This window comes from Phoenix dactylifera, chromosome 4 (genome assembly GCF_009389715.1).
Source record: "Phoenix dactylifera cultivar Barhee BC4 chromosome 4, palm_55x_up_171113_PBpolish2nd_filt_p, whole genome shotgun sequence".
NCBI classification, from domain to species: Eukaryota; Viridiplantae; Streptophyta; class Magnoliopsida; order Arecales; family Arecaceae; genus Phoenix; species Phoenix dactylifera.
The window spans coordinates 29,068,576-29,088,577 of NC_052395.1; the positions used below are offsets into that span (position 1 = coordinate 29,068,576).

The following is a 20,002-nucleotide window of genomic DNA, read 5'->3' on the forward strand; positions in this document are numbered from 1 at the left end:
GCGGCTCCATGCATTTTGGGGCCTAAGGCGAACTCACTAATAATAATAGCTAAGAGTCTTTAGGCTTGGGGCCTCAATGCTGCATTTATAGCTAAGAGTCTCTTAGGGGCCTCAATGCATTTATAGCTAAGAGTCTTTAGACCGAGGCCTTAAGTGTCTCAGTCACCTAGGAGTTGAGCCGACCCTGCTCCTCCTTTTTAGTAAAACATGATGGAGAGTTAGAATAATGCTAAGATCCTCCATGTCGATTACTCTCTTTCCTTACTATCATATTTAATGTTAGCAAGTCACCATGAACAAGGCCTCTATCATGTAGTTCTCCTACTGCATTGCTTATTTGTAGGTTATATCACCAATCAGCTCCTCAACAATACCATGTGATTCAATTTCTAAGAGTACTTTCACCTCCAAGTCATCCACATACTTGTAAGTTAAGAGTATGAAGCAGTGAGTCAATGGCATATAATGCTGGTGCCAGAACACCAAGACATCTTGCTTCAGTCGTCATGCAGCAAGCCTCCTGCAATGATGAAATAGCATATAGCATTACCTCCAGAAACAATAATTAACAGACATATGAATAACAGAATGAAGACTTCTATGCTGAAAAGAAATCAGCAGAACATGTTTCAAAAGAACCAATTTTCTACTAAGATTCCCTTGGAAGAGTAAGATATTTGTTCGTGTCGAAGTTTTCCTTCCAAAGAAACCTACTGCATTTAAGCACTCAAGAATCAAATATTTTTGTAAGAATTGTTCTTTCATGATGGATCTACATTCCAAAATTTTTGACTCAGAACATCCCCCGGGTGGAAGGCCCGTTATGATCAAAAAGATTAATAGTTCTAAAGTAAATTTCACATTAAAGTAATGTGTCTATTAATTATTACAACTTCCACTCCTTTCTTCCAAGCCAGAAGCCTCTCCCTCTTCTTTATCAATGTGCTTAGTAACCTTATGCTGAACAACTTAAAAATATCCTGGAGAGAAAGAAGGCAGGTAAAATTATTAGGTAAGCCTAGAATTTGCAGATACTAAACACTTAATCTGTCATGCTTTATTAATACTAAAAATGAAGAGTAAAATCAACATAAAGCTTAATTTTTCTTCTTATTTAGTGTCTTCAAACTGCAAATGTGATTTCTCACTTCAGGTTTCACCAGGGACCAGAGTCAGCAAGAAACCCAACTTGGCATCTAAACCTTGTGTCTCAGTTCAGGCCCAAGTCCAAGTTTGAGTCAAGAAAAGCCTGAAACTGATCCAACCCTAGCCCAGGCCATTTACAAAGGTCTGGAGTCTACAATTCAGACTTGTCCAGACAAGGAGGATAGAGGCCAGGCTATTGAACTCATGTTGCCCCACTTGAATAGCTTTCTGATGCAAGCAAGCAGGATAGAGGGTTTAGACTCAAGCAATTCTCTGTGTGTCCAATCCTTAATTTGACTATAAAATGACCCCGTTTAATGGATCCAAATTCGACATGCTAGATTGGTGTAGACACGTTACGCATGTTGCAGTCTCATGGTAGTAGTGGTAACAGACTCAAGACGAACCACAAAGGCCAAGTTTGCTGTTCTTTTCTGAAAACTATTACGATCTCAATGAAAATTAATGTCTCTCTTCTTTACAATGCATTCGCTACTTTGTAGTTTATTGATTGTCTTAATTTGAGCATCATGAAGAATTTGGGTGGACAAATAGGTTTTAGTATTGTAACAGCCCATGCATGTAGATTGAACTTTATATGTGTTGAATCTGCTTAGCCATGTTTCTTTTTTCTTTATAAGCAATCCATATTTAAGTTACATCACGGTCTATCCTTAGACTACATCCTTTTGTTTCATTGTTTATTCTGCGCACTTTTTTTTTTTAGTGCAAATGACTTGTTTTCATAGCCAGTAGATGGTGCTTCTTTTTTGAAGATTTTTTTTCCCCACATCTTATTTTTACAAGCAGATTTAGTGCAGAATTAATAAGCTGTGTGAAGTAAACAATAGTAATCTCCTTCAAGAAAACATATCGGATACGTATCTAAATTACAAACATGTCATATACCTCAATACCTAGCTTCTTTTTTCCAGCTTTATACGTAGATGGATAGCTTGGCTCAACTAATAATAATGACTTTAACCTATCATAATAGTGTTGGAAGTGACTCCAATTTTTTTTTTTCTTTATCATACATTGGTCAATGAAGTAGATATTGAGATATCTTTTGCAACATATTCTTCTTGTATCTCTCAATAAATTAGAAAATTGAAAAAACATAAAACTTGTTAGAGTAAGTGACCATATTAAGGTATTCTTATTTGAGTGGTACACTGGCATTCTAATGGAATGGAGTGAAACAACTGCATCTGCTTATCCTTGGGGCACTTATCTAGTGTTTTATTTTATTAGTGACATTGATAGGGTTTGGGACTCTGGGGCAGGGTTTAACTATAAATATTTTGTAACCCTTGTTATTTTGAGAGATAGAAAAATTACAGCCGTTTCGCTTCCGTGAATATAAGCATATTGTCAAACCACATAAAATTTATGTGTTGATTTTCTTTCTCTTTTTCTCTCAATTCTTCGCATTGTTCTGCATCATTGGATCCTGTGATTTGCGCAACAAAACTAGAAGACCTAGACAAATAATATATATTATAATACTTTATTTTATAAAATATTTAAGACTAAATATACAATTTAATTAAAAAATAAAAATTATTTTTATGTATGTTTGTGTCCCTATTTTTTTTTTTGAGTCAGACACCCGAATATATATATATATATTCAAAAAAGGGATTCTTACGTTCATGTTATGCAACCCTGGCCGAAAGGCTGTGGAAAGGAAAGTCGGTCTAAAACCAAGCGCTATATATGACAATGATGGATTCAAGAACAAATCCTGGTCCTTGTTGGGTGTATAGAATTTAATTTTTGAAGAAAAATGATGACGGCATGCAACTTGGAAGGTTCCCCTATGGAAACCACAATGATCCTTTAAGTAATACTCATCACCGTGGATTTTTCTTTTTCTTGTACGGTAGGTGGTCGGTTTTTTTTTCTTTTTTGTTGTTGTTGTTGTTGTTATTTGAGACTCACATCACTTTAGTATGGATACATTCAAAAAAATCAGAAAATAAAATATCCCGCAAGACTCTTAGCAGTCGAGCCTCACTTGTCTAGAGTACCTCACTTGTGTGATCAGCCATAAAGAATATTTTTCAGTCAGTAGTAACATTCACCTCTCTGCAGATGTGTTTGATCCCAAATGAAACACAACCTCCTTACTCCGAAGCAGGGGATGGATTCGGGCCTCCTTCGCACACTCCTTCAAACTGAATGACCTTGGCTTTCAAAAGATAGCAGGCACAGCTGAGGCCAACCTACACAGCTCTCATCTCCTCTATGCTCGGGTGGTTGATTCACCAAGCACAATTTTCCCATTGTTGCTGGAAATTGGACCCGGGGCGACCGTCGGCTGAGGGGGGAGGAGCTCCGCTGTTGGAATGGCGGGTGGCGGTACGTCGGCGGGTGGCGTCCTCCGGAGGACCTGCAAGAAGCCGGTGGCCGGGGTTTCCGGCGCCGGCCCTCCGATGCTTAAGTCAGAGGGGAAAAAGTAAGAGGGAGAAAAGGAGGAGGATGTTTCTTTTTTGGGTTTTTGTGTCCAACCCTCCCCCGATGGAGGGGTTCTCCTTTATAGAGGGATATTGTATTACCTGGGAGGTGACGGGGCAGGTTGTCCTCTTTGTGATAATTGAGCACGATCATGTGCATTAATGGCGTCGTGGGGGATGAGACCGGATCAGACCGGAGTCAGTGAACTGTCGTGGTTGATCGGACCTGGTGGAGTGGTTCAACCGCCCGCTGTGGAGGGCCTGGGGCCCGTAGATAACGAGTGCATTGATTGTTGAGCGAACCGGTGATCGGGGAAGGTCATATGCTTTGATGGTCGAGTGATCCGGAGATCATCTTGAGTCGTGCTCATTAATGGTTGAGTGCACTGGAGGCCTACAGAGGCCATGCACATTAATGGTCTGGCGGTAGCCTGATATGGCGAGATTTGAGTGTTTGGAGTTAGGCTCCCGAAAGGTGTTGGGCCGAGGCCGAGTACTAGGGTGGGATGCTTCGGAACCTGGCATCCGGCCGGGCGCTGAGCGGGGCTGGCTGCCCCAAGTCGGGCGCTTGCGGCCCGGGCGTTGCCTGGTCGACGCCTTCTAATCGGGCGCTTGGTCGAGCTGGCTGCCTTAAGTCGGGCGCCTACGGCGCCTTTGGCCCGGGTATTGCTTGGTCGGCACCCTCTGGTCGGGCGCCTGGCCGAGGTGGCTGCCTTGCATTGGGCGCCCCTTGAAATAGCATCTTCCGGATGATTTGGGTTTTTCCCCAACACTACCCTCCGACTTCCTAGTTCGAGCCGCTTGCGGGCTCGGACGCGGGAAGTAGTTCATTTAATGCTGCGTTGGTAGGGACTGAGTTTTCGAATTTTGGTGACATTTTGCACGTTTCAAGGTGATATTAATAAGGGGATATGGGGCGACGCCTTTTCGCCCTTCGAAACGGCCTCGTGTCGTGGGCTCATGATGTGGCTCCGCGATCCGATGTGACGCCGCCTTGATTCGACATTCAAGGCGTCGATTCGAACTGGATATGCCCGTATGGCTCCCGGGATCGGCACGTGGCACGATCTAAACGGGACGTGGGATCCTGTTTCGCCGATCTGGGCTATTGAAAAGGTTTATACAAGCCCTCAACTTAGCCCTGAGGGTTTCTATTTGGCGACCTTTGCTGCTTATCCTCCAACTATCCCCTTCCCCGTTCCTCCGGCGGCCTCCCGGGACCTTCACTCCAGTTTCTCTTCATTTCTGGCGGTGATCTTGATAGGTGCTCTCTTTCGTCTGCTCGGGAGGCCCTTGTTCTCGTTCGTTTCTTTCCCCCTTCCCCCTTTTTTTTGTTAGGATCGGTCGTGGTCCCGATGAGGTTGGGTCCGCCATTAGTATCAAGGAGATGGAAATGGTCGAGGAGTGGTTCTTCCCTCAGTACGGGTTCCGCTTGGAACCCGAGGGGTCGAGGGATCGGGTGACCAGGCCCCCTCCGGACCGGATCGGAGTGTACACAGAATCACTCTGGGCCGGCCTGCGGTTCCCTCTTCACGGGTTTGTGAACGAGTTGCTGGCGACATATCAGATCGTCCCGGCGCAACTCGTTCCGAACGCGTGGAGAACTATAGTCGGTTTTTTATCCTTATGCCTTTTGCATGGGATGCCAACATCCGTCAACGTTTTTCGGTGGTACTTCTTATTGAAGTCCAACCCGGGTGACGGAGAGTGGCTTTATCTTGCCCTTCGGGGTGGTCGGCCGCTTTTCTGGGGGGCTCCATCCATCCATGGATGGAAAAAGAAATTTTTCTTTTTGTCTTCCGAGCGAACATGGGGGTTCAATCCTCGGTGGGAGCAGGCCCGGCTCAAGGCCGTCAACAAGCTCCCCATCCTGTCAAGGGCGAGCAGAAGATCCTCGATGCCCTTAGCGGCCTCGAGGAGGACATTCTGCTAAACGACCTTGTGAGCGAGGACGCTCTAGTTAACGTCGGCCTGAGCTCGGCGCACCCTCAGGGTAAGGATAGTTTCTATTCGTGTTTTGTTTTTTGCTTGCTCTTATTTCCTGATATTTACCCTTTTTCTTTATTTCTTTGCTCTCAGACATTCCAAAAATGGTAACGAAGGATTCGGCCTTGTATGCTCGGTTCCAGAAGAGGGCGGCCGAAGCTGGTGGGGCCCCTCTCGAGCCTAGGAAGAAAGCCAGGTCTTCATCTGGCGCAGTTGCCGGGGCGAGGGCGGCTAGACCTGTTCGGATGGAGGCTCCGAACCACGGTCAAGAGGGTAGGGGCCCTACGGGGGCTTTTACGCTTGCGTGTCCCGCCCCCATCTCACAGCGGTCGGGTTGGGCACCTGCCCAACCCCAACTCCCCGGTCCCGAGCCGAGTAGCAGTCGGGGGGCTGCGGAGCCGCATCCACCGAGCCCAGCAAGGCCCAGTTCTCCGGGCCCGTCGGGGGATCAAGGCCACCAGGAGAGAGTACCTTATGCTCCTGGTTGGGAAGTCTTCGAGGGCGATTCGGCCCTGTATAAACCTCAAACGGCGCGCGAAGTTCTTCGGGTCGCGCTGCTCCCGGCCGACCAGGCCAAGGTTCGGTCCATGAGTTATGGCGCCTTCATGGATACGACCATCTGTTCTGCCATCCGGGTAAGTTTGCCTTTGCATTTGTGTAAGTTCGTTTCGAATTGGCTCGGACTTTGTTTCTTATCTCTTTCTTTTACAGCACCTCCACGAGATCGAGACGCTGATGCATATAGTCGCAGACTATCGGAAATGAGCCCGAAAGTATCAGCGGGGGCAGGAGGAAGCCGAGGCGAGGCGCCTCGCGTCCGAGGCCGAGCAAAAAGCGCTCCAAGCGAAGGTGGAGGCGGCCGAGGACGAGATTCGGGCTCTGAACGCCGAGCTCGAGGAGGAGAAGGGCGCACATGCCCTGGCCAGGTCAGAGCTGCGTGCTTCAGAGGCGCGTCTGGCCGAGGCCACTTCGGTGCTCGCTATCCGCGAGCAGGAGGTGAAGGAGGTTCACCTCAAGGTCGAAGAGGAGGCGAAGAGGGCGATCCAACTCTTCCGGAAATCGGAAGAGTTTCAGGAACTGATGGAGGAGGAGGCCGTGGATGGGCTCGTTCGCGGTTCAATGACTTCCGAAATCAACTGAGGCGGCTCTACCCCGAGTTCGACCTTGATCTACTCCGACCCGAAGCAGGGGTCGAGGGGCTCAACACGTCCGAAGACTCGGATAGGGCCGAACCCCCGACGGCCGAGGAGAGTGAAATTTCGACGGTCGAAGGAGCTTCTGATGCTGCCCCTCAAGCTGCTGACGTGGCCCGGGCCGAGGCGATGACTGCGGATAACTAACGAGCAGCGCCCGCCTCTTCAGGATTTACCTTTGTTGTTTTTTTTTTTTGTAGGTAAGGTCGGCCCCTAAAAGTGTATGGCCGAGCCCGAGTCTTGTACTTAGCCTTCGGGCTTTTATTAATGAAGATCTCTTTTCTAAGTTCATTCTAAATTTACTCCTGTTTTGCCTTTTCCTTCTCAACCGGTTAGATCTAGTTGCTTTTAACAAGTTTTCGGGCTCGATAAGCATAGGCCCATTAGGAAATGCTCCGAACTTAGATCTGATAGGAACTCGTTTCGAACTTTAATCGATTTCGCGCTCTGGTCGGAGCTCGGACTTGCCGAGCCCTTGAGCTCGGAACCGAATTCTGCCGGGTTCTTGGATCCGAATTTCTGGAGCATCGAGCTCGATTCTTTGGCCTTGGCGGGGTTAACCTTCCAAGAGGCTTTGGCCGGGTCTTTAGACTCGGCTTTACGGGTATAAACTCGTAGAGGTTCTAAAGCCTATCCCCGACGGGGTTATGAACCAAGGTTCGGACAGACATTAGACGGATCTCAACCCTAGTTGGGGGAGCTTCCGAGCTTAGTCGGGACTGTTGAATATTATAGCGTAAGCAAACGAACGCGATAGCATAAGTGTTGAGTGAGGAATACCTTTCTCACTGTCGGGTCTACTCTGCGGTCAGCTCTTTGAAGCGTTCTTTGGCTTCGGGGACACGTATCCGTATGCAGTGTCGTCCGCAGGAGAACGAGGCGGCGGTTTGGTCAAAGCCCTGCGCCAAGGCGTAGCCTGCTCCCTCGTTCTTTGGCTTGTATTTGGCTCGGCTAGGCATCTCACCCTTGAGATCTTGAGCTCGACCGAGACTTCGTCGACCATCCTGGTGCATAAAATAAATGCGATAAATGTAGGTGCTAGGTAAGTAATACCTTTTGCACCATTGGGGCCGAGCACTTCAGGTTGACGGCCGAGTCCACTCCGCGATCGTCTCCAAGGGGCATTCTTTAAAGGTGGTCTTCTGCAGATTGGGGGGTCTGTAAAGGTCCCCGTTTTTGCCAATCTTTTCGCGGTCGGGGAAAGTCATCACGGAAAATCCTGGTTTTTGCCGATGGATGCAAGGCCGAAGATGCTCGGGCCTGCAGTCGACCCACGATACTACCCGAGGTCGAGGGAGTTTGGAACCGGTTCTCGGGGCATTCCGACTTCAGTTGGAGAATCGAGCTCAACACTTGGAACTCGGGCTTGCAGTTGATCCGGTGGCACATCCCGAGGTCGAGGGAGTTTGAGACTCTACGGTCGACTCATGGAGCATCCCGAACTCTGTCGAGGTGTCGTGCGCAAGGTCGAGGGGTTTGGGAACGCACCGTCAACCTGCGACGCTTCCCGAGGTTGAGGGAGTTTGAGACTTTACGGTCGACTTACGGGGCATCCCGAACTTTGTCGAGGTATCGTGCGCAAGGTCGAGGGGTCTGGGAACGCACTGTCGACCTGCGACGCTTTTCGAGGTCGAGGGAGTTTGAGACTCTACGGTCGACCTACGGGGCATTCCGAACTTTATCGAGGTATCGTGCGCAGGGTCGAGGGGTCTGGGAACGCACTGTCGACCTGCGACGCTTCCCGAGGTCGAGGGAGTTTGAGACTCTGTGGTCGACCTACGGGGCATCTCGAACTTTGTCAAGGTATCATGCGCAAGGTCGAGGGGTCTGGGAACGCACTGTCGACCTGCGACACTTTCCGAGGTCGAGGGAGTTTTGAGACTCTACGGTCGACCTACGGGGCATCTCGAACTTTGTCGAGGTGTCGTGCGCAGGGTCGAGGGGTCTGGGAACGCACTGTCGACCTGCGACGCTTTCCGAGGTCGAGGGAGTTTGAGACTCTACGGTCGACCTACGGGGCATCCTGAACTTCGTCGAGCAGATGGGCGCCCGAGCTCCGTCGAGCATTCAAACTTTCGAGCATCTGAGCTTTGTCGGGATTTCCTGGGATTTATGTGTCCCAGCGTCAGGAGTATGAGGTAATTAATGAAGAACCGTAAATAAATTATCACAAATGGGGAGAGAATTACATTCCTGTTTGTTGATGACTCCTAAAGGGCTCATTGGTAGTACATCCGAAGGTTCTCGGAGTTCCAGCTTTGAGGGATAGGAGCCCCCTCGAAAGTTTCCAACTTGTAAGCTCCGGGTCGCTGAACTCGCGTGACTCGGTATGGTCCTTCCCAGTTCGGAGCTAGCTTCCCCTGCTCGGCGGGCTGAGAAGCCTCGGCCCTCCTAAGGACGAGATCTCCTACCTTGAAGAGCTTGGCTTTTACTCTGAAGTTGAAGTATTGTGCTGTTTTCCGTTGGTACCTTGCCATACGAACTCGGGCTGCCTCCCTGGTCTCCTCGATGAGGTCCAGGTTCTCTCTAAGTTGGGAGGAGTTGGAGGCCGCGTTGTAGTGCTCGACCCTTAGGGAGGGGAGCCCGATTTCCAGAGGAATGACGGCTTCCATTCCGTATGCCAAGTTAAAGGGGGTCTCGCCAGTGGGGAGCCGAAATATTATTCTGTAGGCCCACAGGACGTTGTAGAGTTCTTCAGCCCATTGCCCCTTGGATCGGTCCAGCCTGGCTTTGAGTCCTTGGAGTATGGTGTGATTCGTCACTTCAGTTTCTTCATTTGTTTGGGGGTGAGCTACCGAGGTGAAGCGGTGGTCGATGCCGAGCTCGGAGCAGAATTCTCTGAAACGGATGTTGTCAAACTGACGGCCATTATCAGATATAAGGATGCGGGGGAGCCCAAACCTACAAATGATTGACTTCCAGATGAAGTTCCTCATTTTCTGCTCGGTGATCCGGGCCACCGGCTCGGCTTCGACCCACTTGGTGAAGTAGTCGATGGAGATGACTAGAAATTTTCTCTGCCCGGTCGCTAGGAGGAATGGCCCCAGGATGTCGATGCCCCACTTGGCGAACGGCCAAGGTGCACCGATTGAAGTCAGTGGGACCGAAGGCCGGCGCTGGACATTGGCATTTTGCTGGCATCGGTCGCACTTCCAGACAAAGTCTAGTGTGTCCTTCTGGAGTGTAGGCTAAAAATATCCTTGGCGCAAGATTTTATGAGCCAGTGCTCGGCCTCCCAAATGGTTCCCGCATATCCCTTCATGGACCTCTCGCATAGCATAGCCTGCTTCCGACGGGCGGAGGCATCTGAGGAGAGGAGAGGTAAACGACTTTCGGTAGAGCTTGCCTTCATATAATATGAATCGAGAAGCTTGGCGCCTGATCCGGCGAGATTCGAGCTCATCCTCGGGGAGGACCTCACTTTGTAGATAGTCGACGAGCTCATCTATCCAGCTCGGCTCGGTGTCTATGCACATGGCCGGTTCAGGCTCTTCTGTGCTGGGTGTTTGGAGATATTCGAGCGTGGTCGCCTTGGGGAGCTCGCTCATGCGAGAGGTCGCCAACTTTGACAACAGGTCGGCCCTGAGGTTCTCTGTTCTGGGAATATGCTGAATATTGAAGGCGCCCAGGGCGGAGATGAGTTTCCATACTTTATGAAGATATTTCTGCATTGAGGGCTCTTTTGCTTCAAAATTTCCTAGAACTTGGCTTACGACCAGCTGGGAGTTGCTATAGACTTTTAGGTCTTCGACCTTCAGCTCTCTTGCCAATTTGAGCCCAGCGATGAGTGCCTCATATTCCGCCTCATTGTTCGAGGCAGGAAATTTGAGGCGTAAGGCTTGCTCTGCAACTACCCCATTCGGGCTGGTGAGGATGAGTCCTGCTCCGCTACCCCCCGAGCTCGAGGAGCCGTCCACGTACAGGACCTAGGGCGGCCTCAGGGTTTCCTCCGTTGGTATGTGTAGGTGCTCGGGGTCGTCTGGCAGGGTGCATTCTACGATAAAATCAGCGAGCGCCTGAGCTTTAATTGCCGATCTTGGACGGTATTCGAGATCAAACTTTCGAGCTCGACTGCCCATTTGGCAATTCTCCCGGCCCGGTCCGATCGTTGTAAGATCTGCTTTATTGGCTAGTCGGTCAGTATGGCTACTGTGTGAGCTTGGAAGTAGGGTCGGAGTCTTCGGGCTGAGATGATTAGGGCGAAGATTGTCTTTTCCAGCTTAGAATATCGGGTCTCAGCATCTCTAAGGACCCGGCTAGTGTAGTAGATAGGCTTTTGAAGCTTGTCCTCTTTCCGGACTAGGACTGAGCTCATTGCGACCGGGGAGACAGCTAAGTACAGGTAGAGAAGCTCGCCCTGTTGAGGCTTGGTGAGCAGCGGCGGAGAGACGAGAAGGCATCTAAGTTCTTCGAAAGCTTGTTGGCACTCTTCCGACCACAAAAAGTCCTTTGGTCGCTTGAGAATTCTGGAAAATGGGAGGCACCGCTCGGCCGACCTGGAGACAAATCTTCCCAGGGCCGCGATCCGCCCGGTGAGTCGCTGTACCTCCTTAACCGTCTTTGGTGGTACCATCTCCTGCAGCGCCCGAATCTTCTCGAGGTTGGCTTCGACTCCGCGTTGGGTTACTATAAAACCCAAAAATTTGTCCGAGGTGACTCCGAACGCACACTTGGCCGGGTTAAGCTTCATTTGGTACTTCCTGAGCTTGGAGAATGTTTCATCGAGGTCGGCCACATGGTACTCGGCTGTCCGGCTTTTTACCAGCATCTCGTCCACATAGAACTCCATGTTTCGGCCTATTTGGTCCTTGAAGATTTGGTTGACCAACCTCTGGTATGTAGCTCCTGCATTCTTTAGCCCGAACGGCATCACTTTGTAGCAATAAGTGCCCGTGTCGGTGATGAAAGCTGTCTTCTCCTCGTCTTCTGGCGCCATTCAGATTTGGTTGTATCCCGAAAAGGCGTTCATGAAGGTCAAGAGTTGGTGCCCCGAAGTGGAATCCACGAGCTGGTCAATGCTCGGAAGGGGGAAGTTATCCTTTGGGCAGGCCTTGTTCAGGTCGGTGTAGTCCACGCACATACGCCATTTTCCATTGGTTTTCTTCACAAGGACCACGTTGGCGAGCCAATCCGGATAGGAGACCTCCCGGATGAAGCTGGCCTCGAGGAGTCTGTCCACTTCCTCGGCCGCAGCTTGTTGTCGTTCCGGGGCGGATCTCCGCTTCTTTTGCTTTACGGGTCTGCAAGTTGGTCTCACCTGGAGCCGGTGAACCATGACCTCGGGGTCGACTCTCGGCATATCGGCGGGCATCCAGGCGAAGATGTCCTTGTTGGCCCGAAGGAATCCGATCAGCTGTTCCTTCTCCAGGGAACTCAGGCCGGAGCCGACTTCCACGGTTAGCTCGGACAATCTTCTTGTATGGGAACTTGAGTAAGAAGCTCACCAGGTTCCACCCGCTTTTCCCAAGGGTGGTCCCGCACCTCCAAGGTTTCGATGGGCAACGTGCGGTCCATTGCTTGAGTGGACACCTTAGCCGATAACTCCTGCTGGCCAGATACTTTGCTTGGCCGTTTTACTTTGTAAGCCGCCATATAACATCGTCTGGCTATCAATTGGTCCCCGCGAACTTCGCCGACTCCTTGGTCAGTAGGGAATCACATGAGCAAGTGATAGGTCGAGATCACGGCTCGGAGGGCGTTCAGCCCTGGTCGTCCAAGAATGGCATTATAGGCTGAGGGCAGGCAGACCACAAGGAAATCTGTCTCTACGGTGCTTTCTCGAGGGACAAGCCCGACCATGACCAGGAGGCCGACTTCGCCCTCAACCGAGACCGAATCCTCGATAAATCCAACTAGCAGAGCATTCATTCTCCGAAGTTAGTCTTCTGCCATCCCCATCTTTTGATAACCAGCATAATACAAAATGTTTGCCGAGCTTCCATTATCAATAAGGACACGTTTTACATCAAACTTATTTACAATCATTGAGATCACCACCGCATCATCGTGGGGAACTTCAACCCCTTTCAAGTCCTCATCTGAGAATGAGATGGCTTCGGAGGTGCGCAGGCGCTTTGGGGGGTCCCTTTTCTCGGCCGGCTAGACCTGTTCGGACGGGGCGAGGGCGGCTAGACCTGTTCAGATGGAGGCTCCGAACCACGGTCAAGAGGGTAGGGGCTCTACGGGGGCTTTTACGCTTGCGTGTCCCGCCCCCATCTCACAGCGGTTGGGTTGGGCACCTGCCCAACCCCAACTCCCCGGTCCCGAGCCGAGTAGCAATCAGGGGGCTGCGGAGCCGCATCCACCGAGCCCAGCAAGGCCCAGTTCTCCGGGCCCGTCGGGGGATCAAGGCCACCAGGAGAGAGTACCTTATGCTCCTGGTTGGGCAGTCTTCAAGGGCGATTCGGTCCTGGATAATCCCCAAACGGCGCGCGAAGTTCTTTGGGTCGCGCTGCTCCCGGCCGACCAAGCCAAGGTCCGGTCCATGAGTTATGGCGCCTTCATGGATACGACCATCTGTTCTGCCATCCGGATAAGTTTGCCTTTGCATTTGTGTAAGTTCGTTTCGAATTAGCTCGGACTTTGTTTCTTATCTCTTTCTTTTATAGCACCTCCACGAGATCAAGACGCTAATGCATATAGTCGCAGACTATCGGGAACGAGCCCCAAAAGTATCAGCGGGGGCAGGAGGAAGCCGAGGAGAGGCGCCTCGCACCCGAGGCCGAGCAAAAAGCGCTAAGCGAAGGTGGAGGCGGCCGAGGACGAGATTCGGGCTCTGAACACCGAGCTCGAGGAGGAGAAGGGCGCACACGCCCTGGCCAGGTCAGAGCTGCATGCTTCAGAGGCGCGTCTGGCCGAGGCCACTTCGGTGCTCGTTATCCGCGAGCAGGAGGTGAAGGAGGTTCACCTCAAGGTCGAAGAGGAGGCGAAGAGGGCGATCCAACTCTTCTGGGAATCGGAAGAGTTTCAGGAACTGATGGAGGAGGAGGCCGTGGATGGTTTCGTTCGCGGCTTCAATGACTTCCGAAATCAACTGAGGTGGCTCTGCCCCGAGTTCGACCTTGATCTACTCCGACCCGGAGCAGGGGTCGAGAGGCTCAACGCGTCCGAAGACTCGGATAGGGCCGAACCCCCGACGACCGAGGAGGGTGAAATTTCGACGGTCGAAGGAGCTTCTGATGCTGCCCCTCAAGCTGCTGACGTGGCTCGGGCCGAGGCGATGACTGCGGATAACTAACGAGCAGCGCCCGCCTCTTCGGGATTTACCTTTGTTTTTTTTTTTTTTGTAAGTAAGGTCGGCCCCTAAAAGTGTATGGCCGAGCCCGAGTCTTGTACTTAGCCTTCGGGCTTTTATTAATGAAGATCTCTTTTCTAAGTTCATTCTAAATTTACTCCTATTTTGCCTTTTTCTTCTCAACCGGTTAGATCTAGTTCCTTTTAACAAGTTTCGGGCTCGATAAGCATAGGCCCATTAGGAAATGCTCCGAACTTAGATCTGATAGGAACTCGTTTCGAACTTTAATCGATTTCGCACTCTGGTCGGAGCTCGGACTTGCCGAGCCCTTGAGCTCGGAACCGAATTCTGCCGGATTCTTGGATCCGAATTTTCGGAGCATCGAGCTCGATTCTTTGGCCTTGGCGGGGTTAACCTTCCAAGAGGCTTTGGCCGGGTCTTTAGACTCGGCTTTACGGGTATAAACTCGTAGAGGTTCTAAAGCCTATCCCCGATGGGGTTATGAACCAAGGTTCGGACAGACATTAGACGGATCTCAACCCTGGTCGGGGGAGCTTTCGAGCTTAGTCGGGACTGTTGAATATTATAGCGTAAGCAAACGAACGCGATAGCATAAGTGTTGAGTGAGGAATACCTTTCTCACTGTCGGGTCTACTCTGCGGTCAGCTCTTTGAAGCGTTCTTTGGCTTCGGGGACACGTATCCGTATGCAGTGTCGTCCGCAGGAGAACGAGGCGGCGGTTTGGTCAAAGCCCTGCGCCAAGGCGTAGCCTGTTCCCTCGTTCTTTGGCTTGTATTTGGCTCGGCTAGGCATCTCACCCTTGAGATCTTGAGCTTGACCGAGACTTCGTCGACCATCCTGGTGCATAAAGTAAATGCGATAAATGTAGGTGCTAGGTAAGTAATACCTTTTGCACCATCGGGGCCGAGCATTTCAGGTTGACGGCCGAGTCCGCTCTGCGATCGTCTCCAAGGGGCATTCTTTAAAGGTGGTCTTCTGCAGATCGGGGGGTCTGTAAAGGTCCCCGTTTTTGCCAATCTTTTCGCGGTCGGGGAAAGTCATCACGAAAAATCCTGGTTTTTGCCGATAGATGCAAGGCCGAAGATGCTCGGGCTTGCAGTCGACCCACGATACTACCCAAGGTCGAGGGAGTTTGGAACCGGTTCTTGGGGCATTCCGACTTCAGTTGGAGAATTGAGCTCAACACCTGGAACTCGGGCTTGCAGTTGATCCGGTGGCACATCCCGAGGTCGAGGGAGTTTGAGACTCTACGGTCGACTCACGGGGCATCCCGAACTCTATCGAGATGTCGTGCGTAAGGTCGAGGGATTTGGGAACGCACCGTCAACCTGCGATGCTTCCCAAGGTCGAGGAAGTTTGAGACTCTACGATCGACCTACGGGGCATCCCGAACTTTGTCGAGGTATCATGCGCAAGGTCGAGGGGTCTGGGAACGCACTGTCGACCTGCGACGCTTTCCGAGGTCGAGAGAGTTTGAGACTCTACGGTCGACCTACGGAGCATCCCGAACTTTGTCGAGGTATCGTGCGCAGGATCGAGGGGTCTGGGAATGCACTGTCGACCTGCGACACTTTCCGAGGTTGAGGGAGTTTGAGACTCTGCGGTCGACCTACGGGGCATCCCAAACTTTGTCGAGGTATCGTGCGCAAGGTCGAGGGATCTGGGAACGCACTGTCGACCTGAGACGCTTTCTAAGGTCGAGGAAGTTTGAGACTCTACGGTCGACCTACGGGGCATCCCAAACTTTGTCGAGGTATTGTGCGTAGGGTCGAGGGGTCTGGGAACGCACTGTCGACCTGCGACGCTTTCCGAGGTCGAGGGAGTTTGAGACTCTACGGTCGACCTACGAGGCATCCCAAACTTTGTCGAGGTATCGTGCGCAAGGTCGAGGGGTCTGGGAACGCACTGTCGACCTGCGACACTTTCCGAGGTCGAGAGAGTTTGAGACTTTACGGTCGACCTACGGGGCATCTCGAACTTCGTCGAGCAGATGGGCGCTCGAGCTCCGTCGAGCATTCGAACTTTCGGGCATCCGAGCTTTGTCGGGATTTTCTGGGATTTATGTGTCCCAGCGTCAGGAGTATGAGGTAATTAATGAAGAACCATAAACAAATTATCACAAATGGAGAGAGAATTGCATTCCTGTTTGTTGATGACTCCTAAAGGGCTCATTGGTAGTACATCCGAAGGTTCTCGGAGTTCCAGCTTTGAGGGATAGGAGCCCCCTCGAGGGTTTCCAACTTGTAAGCTCCGGGTCGCTGAACTCGCGTGACTCGGTATGGTCCTTCCCAGTTCGGGGCTAGCTTCCCCTGCTCGGCGGGCTGAGAAGCCTCGGCCCTCCTAAGGACGAGATCTCCTACCTTGAAGAGCTTGGCTTTTACTCTGAAGTTGAAGTATTGTGCTGTTTTCCGTTGGTACCTTGCCATACGAACTCGGGCTGCCTCCCTGGTCTCCTCGATGAGGTCCAGGTTCTCTCTGAGTTGGGAGGAGTTGGAGGCCGCGTTGTAGTGCTCGACCCTTAGGGAGGGGAGCCCGATTTCCAGAGGAATGACGGCTTCCATTCTGTATGCCAAGTTAAAGGGGGTCTTGCCAGTGGGGAGCCGAAATATTGTTCTGTAGGCCCACAGGATGTTGTAGAGGTCTTCAGCCCATTGCCCCTTGGATCGGTCCAGCCTGGCTTTGAGTCCTTGGAGTATGGTGCGATTCGTCACTTCAGTTTCTCCATTTGTTTGGGGGTGAGCTACCGAGGTGAAGCGGTGGTCGATGCCGAGCTCGGAGCAGAATTCTCTGAAACAGATGTTGTCAAACTGACGACCGTTATCAGATATAAGGATGCGGGGGAGCCCAAACCTACAAATGATTGACTTCCAGACGAAGTCCCTTATTTTCTGCTCGGTGATCCGGGCCACCGGCTCGGCTTCGACCCACTTGGTGAAGTAGTCGATGGAGACGACTAGAAATTTTCTCTGCCCGGTTGCCAGGGGGAATGGCCCCAGGATGTCGATGCCCCACTGGGCGAACGGCCAAGGTACACCAATTGAAGTCAGCGGGACCGAAGGCCGGCGCTGGACATTGACATTTTGCTGGCATTGGTCGCACTTCCAGACAAAGTCTAGTGTGTCCTTCTGGAGTGTAGGCCAAAAATATCCTTGGCGCAAGATTTTATGAGCCAGTGCTCGGCCTCCCAAATGGTTCCCGCCTATCCCTTCATGGACCTCTCGCATAGCATAGTCTGCTTTCGACGGGCGGAGGCATCTGAGGAGAGGAGAGGTAAACGACTTCCGGTAGAGCTTGCCTTCATATAATATGAATCGGGAAGCTTGGCGCCTGATCCGGCGAGATTCGAGCTCATCCTCGGGGAGGACCTCACTTTGTAGATAGTCGACGAGCTCATCTATCCAGCTCAGCTCGGTGTCTATGCACATGGCCGGGTCAGGCTCTTCTGTGCTGGGTGTTTGAAGATATTCGAGCGCCATCGCCTTGGGGAGCTCGCTCATGCGAGAGGTCGCCAACTTTGACAACAGGTCGGCCCTGAGGTTCTCCGTTCTAGGAATATGCTGAATATTGAAGGCGCCCAGGGCGGAGATGAGTTCCCGTACTTTATGAAGATATTTCTGCATTGAGGGCTCTTTTGCTTCAAAATCTCCTAGAACTTGGCTTACGACCAGCTGGGAGTTGCTATAGACTTTTAGGTCTTCGACCTTCAGCTCTCTTGCCAATTTGAGCCCAGCGATGAGTGCCTCATATTCCGCCTCATTGTTCGAGGCAGGAAATTCGAGGCGTAAGGCTTGCTCTGCAACTACCCCATTCGGGCTGGTGAGGATGAGTCCTGCTCCGCTACCCCCCGAGCTCGAGGAGCCGTCCACGTACAGGACCCAGGGTGGCCTTGGGGTTTCCTCCGTTGGTATGTGTAGGTGCTCGGGGTCGTCTGGCAGGGTGCATTCTACGATAAAATCAGCGAGCGCCTGAGCTTTAATTGTCGGTCTTGGGCGGTATTCGAGATCAAACTTCTCGAGCTCGACTGCCCATTTGGCAATTCTCCCGGCCCGGTCCGATCGTTGTAAGATCTGCTTTATTGGCTGGTCGGTCAGTATAGCTACTGTGTGAGCTTGGAAGTAGGGTCGGAGTCTTCGGGCTGAGATGATTAGGGCGAAGATTGTCTTTTCCAGCTTAGAATATCAGGCCTCAGCATCTCTGAGGACCCGGCTGGTGTAGTAGACAGGCTTTTGAAGCTTGTCCTCTTCCCGGACTAGGACCGAGCTCACTACGACCGGAAAGACAGCTAAGTACAGGTAGAGAAGCTCGCCCTGTTGAGGCTTGGTAAGCAGCGGTGGAGAGGCGAGAAGGCATCTAAGTTCTTCGAAAGCTTGTTGGCACTCTTCCGACCACAAGAAGTCCTTTGGTCGCTTGAGAATTCTGAAAAATGGGAGGCACCGCTCAGCCGACCTGGAGACAAATCTTCCCAGGGCCGCGATCTGCCCGGTGAGTCGCTGTACCTCCTTAACCGTCTTTGGTGGTACCATCTCCTGCAGCGCCCGAATCTTCTCGGGGTTAGCTTCGACTCCGCGTTGGGTTACTATAAAACCCAGAAATTTGCCCGAGGTGACTCCGAACGCACACTTGGCCGGGTTAAGCTTCATTTGGTACTTCCTGAGCTTGGAGAATATTTCATCGAGGTCGGCCACATGGTACTCGGCTGTCCAGCTTTTTACCAGCATGTCGTCCACACAGACCTCCATGTTTCGGCCTATTTGGTCCTTGAAGATTTGGTTGACCAACCTCTGGTATGTAGCTCCTGCATTCTTTAGCCCGAACGGCATCACTTTGTAGCAATAAGTGCCCGTGTCGGTGATGAAAGCTGTCTTCTCCTCGTCTTCTGGCGCCATTCGGATTTGGTTGTATCCCGAAAAGGCGTCCATGAAGGTCAAGAGTTGGTGCCCCGAAGTGGAATCCACGAGCTGGTCAATACTCGGAAGGGGGAAGCTATCCTTTGGGCAGGCCTTGTTCAGGTCGGTGTAGTCCACGCACATACGCCATTTCCCATTGGTTTTCTTCACAAGGACCACGTTGGCGAGCCAATCCGGATAGGAGACCTCCCGGATGAAGCCGGCCTCGAGGAGTCTGTCCACTTCCTCGGCCGCAGCTTGTTGTCGTTCCGAGGCGGATCTCCGCTTCTTTTGCTTTACGGGTCTGCAAGTTGGTCTCACCTGGAGCCGGTGAACCATGACCTCGGGGTCGACTCTCGGCATATCGGTGGGTGTCCAGGCGAAGATGTCCTTGTTGGCCTGGAGGAATCCGATCAGCTGTTCCTTCTTCAGGGAACTCAGGCCGGAGCCGACTTCCACGGTTAGCTCGGACAATCTTCTTGTATGGGAACTTGAGTAAGAAGCTCACCAGGTTCCACCCGCTTTTCCCAAGGGTGGTCCCGCACCTCCAAGGTTTCGATGGGCAACGTGCGGTCCATTGCTTGAGTGGACACCTTAGCCGATAACTCCTGCTGGCCAGATACTTTGCTTGGCCGTTTTACTTTGTAAGCCGCCATATAACATCGTCTGGCTATCAATTGGTCCCCGCGAACTTCGCCGACTCCTTGGTCAGTAGGGAATCACATGAGCAAGTGATAGGTCGAGATCACGGCTCGGAGGGCGTTCAGCCCTGGTCGTCCAAGAATGGCATTATAGGCTGAGGGCAGGCAGACCACAAGAAAATCTATCTCTACGGTGCTTTCTCGAGGGGCAAGCCCGACCGTGACCAGGAGGCCGACTTCGCCCTCAACCGAGACCGAATCCCCGGTAAATCCAACCAGCAGAGCATTCATTCTCTGAAGTTGGTCTTCTGCCATCCCCATCTTTTGATAAGCAGCATAATACAAAATGTTTGCCGAGCTTCCATTATCAACAAGGACACGTTTTACATCAAACTTATTTACAATCATTGAGATCACCACCGCGTCATCGTGGGGA

General features: G+C 51.5%; 2 protein-coding genes across 2 annotated transcripts; one reads left to right on the forward strand and one right to left on the reverse strand.

Annotated features, from left to right (window-relative positions):
* Positions 1 to 5,414: 5,414 nt before the first annotated feature.
* LOC120110681 (vasodilator-stimulated phosphoprotein-like) lies at positions 5,415 to 6,731 on the forward strand. The gene is made up of 3 exons (XM_039126271.1): positions 5,415 to 5,598; positions 5,685 to 6,226; positions 6,372 to 6,731. The coding sequence occupies exons 1-3, from the start codon at positions 5,415 to 5,417 to the stop codon at positions 6,729 to 6,731; spliced, it is 1,086 nt and encodes a 361-aa protein (XP_038982199.1).
* Positions 6,732 to 16,207: 9,476 nt separating this feature from the next.
* LOC120110682 lies at positions 16,208 to 18,562 on the reverse strand. Its single transcript, XM_039126272.1, has 3 exons — positions 18,224 to 18,562; positions 16,968 to 18,106; positions 16,208 to 16,652 (listed from the first exon to the last, which is right to left on the reverse strand). The coding sequence occupies exons 1-3, from the start codon at positions 18,560 to 18,562 to the stop codon at positions 16,208 to 16,210; spliced, it is 1,923 nt and encodes a 640-aa protein (XP_038982200.1).
* Between the last annotated feature and the right edge of the window lie 1,440 nt (positions 18,563 to 20,002).

Coding starts and splice junctions, on each gene's coding strand:
- LOC120110682 (XM_039126272.1), bottom strand. CDS start 18,562: ATGGTACCACCAAAGACGGTTAAGGAGGTACAGCGACTCACCGGGCAG. Junction 18,107..18,223: donor GGGTCCTCAGAGATGCTGAG/GCCTGATATTCT, acceptor CCAATAAAGCAG/ATCTTACAACGATCGGACCG. Junction 16,653..16,967: donor TCCATCGACTACTTCACCAA/GTGGGTCGAAGC, acceptor GTGGGCCTACAG/AACAATATTTCGGCTCCCCA.
- LOC120110681 (XM_039126271.1), top strand. CDS start 5,415: ATGGGGGTTCAATCCTCGGTGGGAGCAGGCCCGGCTCAAGGCCGTCAA. Junction 5,599..5,684: donor GAGCTCGGCGCACCCTCAGG/GTAAGGATAGTT, acceptor CTTTGCTCTCAG/ACATTCCAAAAATGGTAACG. Junction 6,227..6,371: donor CCATCTGTTCTGCCATCCGG/GTAAGTTTGCCT, acceptor CGAAAGTATCAG/CGGGGGCAGGAGGAAGCCGA.